The 5,907-nt window shown below is 30.1% G+C and overlaps 1 protein-coding gene across 2 annotated transcripts; it reads left to right on the top strand.

Moving 5' to 3' along the window:
* The first annotated feature begins 440 nt into the window (after positions 1-440).
* On the top strand, positions 441-1,224 carry LOC133308013 (vacuolar iron transporter homolog 4-like). 2 transcript variants are annotated; one of them, XM_061508602.1, is made up of 2 exons: positions 441-454; positions 636-1,224. In XM_061508602.1, exon 2 carries the CDS (start codon positions 739-741, stop codon positions 1,222-1,224), a length of 486 nt encoding a protein of 161 aa, XP_061364586.1. In that variant the 5' UTR covers positions 441-454; positions 636-738. The 2 variants fall into 2 exon arrangements, with proteins under 2 accessions (XP_061364586.1, XP_061364585.1); XM_061508601.1 differs by lacking the exon at positions 441-454 and having other exon boundaries at positions 544-1,224.
* Positions 1,225-5,907: the final 4,683 nt, after the last annotated feature.

Raw genomic sequence — 5,907 nt, 5'->3', positions numbered from 1 at the left:
TCTAGATAGTTAAGTAATTGTTAGACTAGGAATAATTATTGTGCCCAACCAATTCTTACAAAAATTACACATGACTGATTTTATTATATCTCTAAAAGTGCCCATGTCCGAAAGGGTTGAATAAGCATATATACCCATTCATTATGTTCTTCTAGATTCTTGATCCCTTCATTGATAAAACTCAAATTCAAATAATAAACGAAAGTAAAAATAAGATCAATTGAACCACGTCAGATATTGAATGATATAGGCTGAAGTGATCAGGAATATCTGTGTGATGCATAGTCTTTTTAGTGATGAAATCCAAAAATGCGAACCAGATTCATTAGCTAGTTAAGTTACCACTTGTAGCTAGTGCCCTCCACACTATCTCCTTTCTTTTATCAATATCTAGGTCCATTTACACTGCTAAACCTTAATGATAAGTCTCTATAAATACCATTCATTTGAACATGTGAACACCACAAGCTCTCAATATTATATTGCCCTTTTCCTCCTTTTCTATATTGGTATATTCTCAACTTTATTTTACCTTTGTCCTTCATGGCTTCCCTTGGTGACAGAACTAATGAAATTTCACCTAACCATGTTGAGATTCTTATCCATGCAATTAATGGTGTTGATCCAAAACCAAGTCAAGAGATTGAAGAGAGCAACATTGACTACTCTAAGAGGGCTCAATGGCTCCGCGCAGCCGTGTTAGGAGCCAATGATGGGTTGGTCTCTGTTGCATCATTGATGATGGGTGTTGGAGCTGTTAAGGAAAGCATCACAGCTATGATTCTTGCTGGCTTTGCAGGGTTAATTGTTGGGGCTTATAGCATGGCAATTGGAGAGTTTGTCTCTGTGTACACTCAATATGACATAGAGATGGCTCAAATTAAAAGAGAGAGAGAAGTTAATATTGCTGGAGTGGGTGAAGAAGATCAAAGGGAGAAGCTGCCAAATCCATTTCATGCTGCTTTAGCATCAGCCCTTGCATTTTCTGTGGGTGCTATGATACCACTTTTAGCAGCTTCATTTATAAGAGACCGTAAGATTAGGCTGGCTGTTGTTGCTGTTGTGGCTAGCCTTGCATTGTTTGCATTTGGAGGGGTAGGAGCTATGCTTGGAAAAACTCCAGTGTGGAAGTCTTGTGTCAGAGTGCTGATTGGAGGTTGGATAGCTATGGCCATAACATTTGGCCTGACCAAGTTGATTGGCTCTGCTGGACTTAGGATGTGATTAATTACTAGCCCTTCTATGTAAGTTTTGACTTCATAGCATCTTTTTCTTTTTCTTTCTTTCTCTCTTATTAATTGGATAGTTGGATTCCTTGTGTGGCCTTGTGGGGTACTTTCTTGACTTACATATAGCATTAAAAAATGTAATAAGAGACTTCGTAACACAACTTTCCAAAATGTTATCCTAGTTTTGAGTGCTTTCTTAGGTGAACACACAAGTGTTCCCTCTTGTACATGTATTTTCCAAAGGATTTAACCATGTTTTCTTTTTCTCTTTATGCTTTATTGCTGTTTTTCCACGCCTGTATCAGCATCAGTAGGAAAAACAAAATGTCTCCGAAGTGTTCCAACTTCCAACTTTATAGATTTGGTATTGTGCAGTGTAAAGATTTGCGGCACTTCCAACTACATATGTGGGAGATATTATAGGGTTTGCATTCTATCATTTAACATGACTACACAAACTTTCCTACACACACAATATTTTGTGAGACTCACATGTTTTAAAGAAAAAAAAAAAACTACCGGCACGCAAAACGAATCTCTATAACATTACACAATCATTTTTCCTACAACATAACTCTTATAAAACCCGATATTATATCATTTGAACCGGCAAGTAAAGTTACATGGATCTTTGTGAAATGCAAGCAGACCGTGCTAATAATGCAAAATATCTCATAGTAAGCATAACATAAATATAGGCACTCTTAGCCTTCTATTAAGTGGCGGATAAGATATGCACTAAGGAGAATCCAAAGGGAATAACCTGTAATGCATAATTCCTTGGTCCATGGTAGTCCCATCTTGTCCTAAAATAAGAATGAAGACACTTAATTTCTTTATGTGATTTCAAACATAAATTAAACTAAAAGTTAAAGTGTACCATACTACCTTTCAAAAAGAAACCAGAAACTAGAAAGTGTTATATGTCTGCATTTTCATCGTGATACGGTAAAGCTCAAAGAGGATATGAATTCTAACCATAGGCCCATAGCGGATGACTGCAAGAATATTATTGCATTTACCATTTTTTTAAGGGAAAAACTCAAAAAACCCAGCTTTGAATAACTTATACTTCTATACTTCTTCTTTTTTAAATAATCATTTAACCCACTCACTTATACTTCTATACTTCTTTTTTTAAAATAATTATTTAACCCACTGATTATGAATTTTTAATATATATTTTTTGTATTCTTAATCTATTTTATTCGTTTTATTTAGATATCTTTGTTCTTTTTCATATCTCTATTTTATTTTCTTTCTTTCTTTTTATTTTTATTTTACAAAAATCCTTAGCATATAAGGTGGCACAAGGCTAAAAAAAGAAGAAGAAAATCAGAATAAAATATACCAAAAAGTGAAGAAAAAGAAAAAAAATGCCAAACATATCCAAATAGAAAGAATAAAATAGATCAAGGATAAAAAAGAAAAACATAAAAGAAAAATAAAATCAAATATATCGAAAATTCATAATTGTAATTTCTTTTTGTTTTAATTTTTTTATCTTAATTTTTTCTTTTATTTTTTGTCTTCGGTGTTTTTTTTTCATTTGGACTAATTTTATTTTATTTTAATTTTGGTCTTTTCATTTGACCTTATTTTTTCTTCTATTTTTTTTATTTAGACAGATTTCATTTTTTATTTTATTTTCCTTTTAGGACATATTTGGTGTGATGAATAAAGCTAGATAGTATAAGCTTATACTATACTTTTTGACATTTTCAGTTGTTTGATGTGATCATTGTATAGTATAAGCTTATACAGCAGAACCCCTTAATACATCAAAATGATGTATAACTTAATCAGGCCTAAAGAGGTGGGATTAGGCCTGATAAAGGATTGTTGTATTGATATTACTTACAAATATAATTCTCAAGAACTAATATATCATTTCAATATTAATATATTAACATAATTTTTTTAATATATTAATTTTTAAAATTTTGGAGAATATTATCTTATACAATACCATACCAAACGCTGGATAATATTAAAATTTAATCAGGTCTTATACAATCAGGTCTTATATTATCAGGACTTATTCAATACTATGCACCAAACATGCCCTTAGTCTTTTATTAAGTGTTCTAAGTTTTCATAACATCTTGTCTTTTTTATCACTTTATTTTCTTCTTCTAAGAAGGGTAAAATAAGTATATTTAGTTCAGTTTCGAACAGTGTCAAGCAGGGGCGTGGATGGAAAAAATCACAAGGGGTTAAGTGATTAAAAAAATAGGGGTGTATATGATTCAAAATAATACCATACCAGTTTTTTGAACTTTTCCCTTTTTTTATACAGTTACTCCACTCCAAGACATTCTAATAATAGAATTTAATGTCTATCATGTTATAGGAGATAATTTTATCTCTTGTACAAACATAAAAGTATGTGGACCCATATTTTCTTTTTTTTCTCTTTTCTCTTCACATGGGTCCCTAAATTTTTATGTCTGTGTAGGAGATAAAATTATCTCTTACAATATGAGAAATATCAAACCTCTACTAATAATTATGAGAATTTTCAAAAAGTCAAGTTATTATAAGAGGGAAAAGTTATATTTACAAATTTTTTATTTACAAACTGCATTATGTGCTAGGGCTAGTACAGCATACAGTGTACTATCCCTAGTATATAATGTAGTTTATGAAAAAAAATTATAAATATAACCCAGGTAAGAATTGTTAATGACAACTAGTGAATTATGTTATGCAACTATGAATTATTAATTAATTATATAAAGTGATTAATCAGTAATCACTAACTAAGTTTGAATTTGTTATTTAAAATTGTTTTCACCTTTTTTGGTTAAGATTGGATAGCACAATTTCTAATTAGAATAGTTATATCAAAAGTGATGAATATTCGACAAAAGTTGTTGGGATTTTAATTTGCTGTAATATATGATTTTGTCTTCGTTTGATCCCTTTTAATTCTTTGGCCAACACAAATTTTTTGGAAATGGATCCTCTCATGTAGGAAAAACACATGATATGATCATGTGGAAGATCACAACCATTTAAAGGTAAATCAACGGTTATGATTTTGTAACTATCTATTGTAACATTTTTTTTTCTCCTCCTTTATTACCATTGATCCACCTTTGTATGGTTATGACTCTCCACATGACATGGTCATGTGAATTTTCACATCTAGATCCAATTTTTTTAATATCTTCAATATATAAATGGATTAATTCGCAGATAAAAGAAATCTTCCAACGATTTAGTAATAAACAGTTCATGGCTAGAGTATCAAATACTGTAGAAAACACTTTTTTAATTGATAAAATTATTTCTCCAGCCGTTTGACATCCAGATAAATGTATAATTGCACCACTAGGATTAGCCTAGTGGTGTTAGGTGTGTGTAGTGTGTATTAGGTTGCAAGTTCGATTCCTGTAATATTCAAAAAAAGATAAATGTTGTTATCAAAAAAAAAAAAAAAAAGATAAATGTATAATTATGATTATTCACATTTAATATTTTTATATTTTATATAATTAAGATTTTTCATATTTAATGTTGTCATTTATATATGGGTTTTGTATCTATAATTTAACATGACCACAACAACTTTCCTACACACACAACATTTTGTGGGACCCACAATTTTTGAAACCAAAAAAAAAAAAAAAAAAACTCTGGCACGCAAAACGAATCTCTATAACATAACACAATCACTTTTCCTACAACATAACTCTTATTAAACCCTTTACGTATATATATGTGTGTGTTGAAACGTAACCCTTTTTAATATGTTACACGTTTTATTGAACTTTCCAAAGGTTACAACTTACAACTTACCAGGTTGAGGCGTTGAGCTATCACTAAATGTTATTTGTCTTCATTGAGATCATAATATTCGAGTTTCCAGTATTAGTATTTATATTTCTGTATTCACAGTTCACTAATACGTTATATTTCTTTACCAAAAAAAAAAACTACTACTACTTCCCACTTTCATCTTTGTAAGTGATAACTTTTTCTGAAAGCAAATCACCGAAAACAGTTCAGCTTACAAATAGAGTAAAGTTTTTTTTTTGGTCCTAACAAAAAAATACGATTTCCATTTGAAACATTACTCTACAAAATAAAAATGAAGAACATATTTTTTTGTTAGGAACTCAAAAAGAACTTTACTCTACAAAATAAAAGTGCTAACTCCTAAATTTCTATTTTGTTTCCATTTACCGTAGAGATTTAAAAAAAGTAAATAAATGTTTCATATTGGGATTTGATGGTAAAAGCTATACGTTTAGGGAAATCATACTCTCATGCAATAGGAGAGCAAAAAAATTTTCTATACAAATTCGTTTTTCGTGTCAATTAATTTTTCTTTTCTTTTATAATATAAAACATGGAACTCACATTTAATTTGTTTCTACTTTTATTTTCTCATGTTTTCCTGCGACATAAGAAAACTTGAACCCATACTTTTATTAACAAAAGTTTTTGAGATTGATGAACTTAAAAATAAAACTAAAAAAACTCTCTAATAATTACTCAGCCAATGATATATATCCAACTTTTCTTTTTGAGAAAAAGAAAGATATATAGAATAGAACAAATCGAAAACAAAGCTTGTGAAGTTCTCATATGAAAATTAACCTTATTCAATGAATATGAGTGAATGGTTGCTCACTCAGTACTTTAACAAAAAAACAAGGGCATGTAGAAT

This window comes from Gastrolobium bilobum, unplaced genomic scaffold, assembly GCF_033153095.1.
Source record: "Gastrolobium bilobum isolate Gb01-03AN ecotype WA unplaced genomic scaffold, APGP_CSIRO_Gbil_v1 utg30775, whole genome shotgun sequence".
NCBI lineage: Eukaryota > Viridiplantae > Streptophyta > Magnoliopsida > Fabales > Fabaceae > Gastrolobium > Gastrolobium bilobum.
Note: the sequence above shows the minus strand (reverse complement) of the source record. Positions and strands in the feature narration are given on the sequence as shown.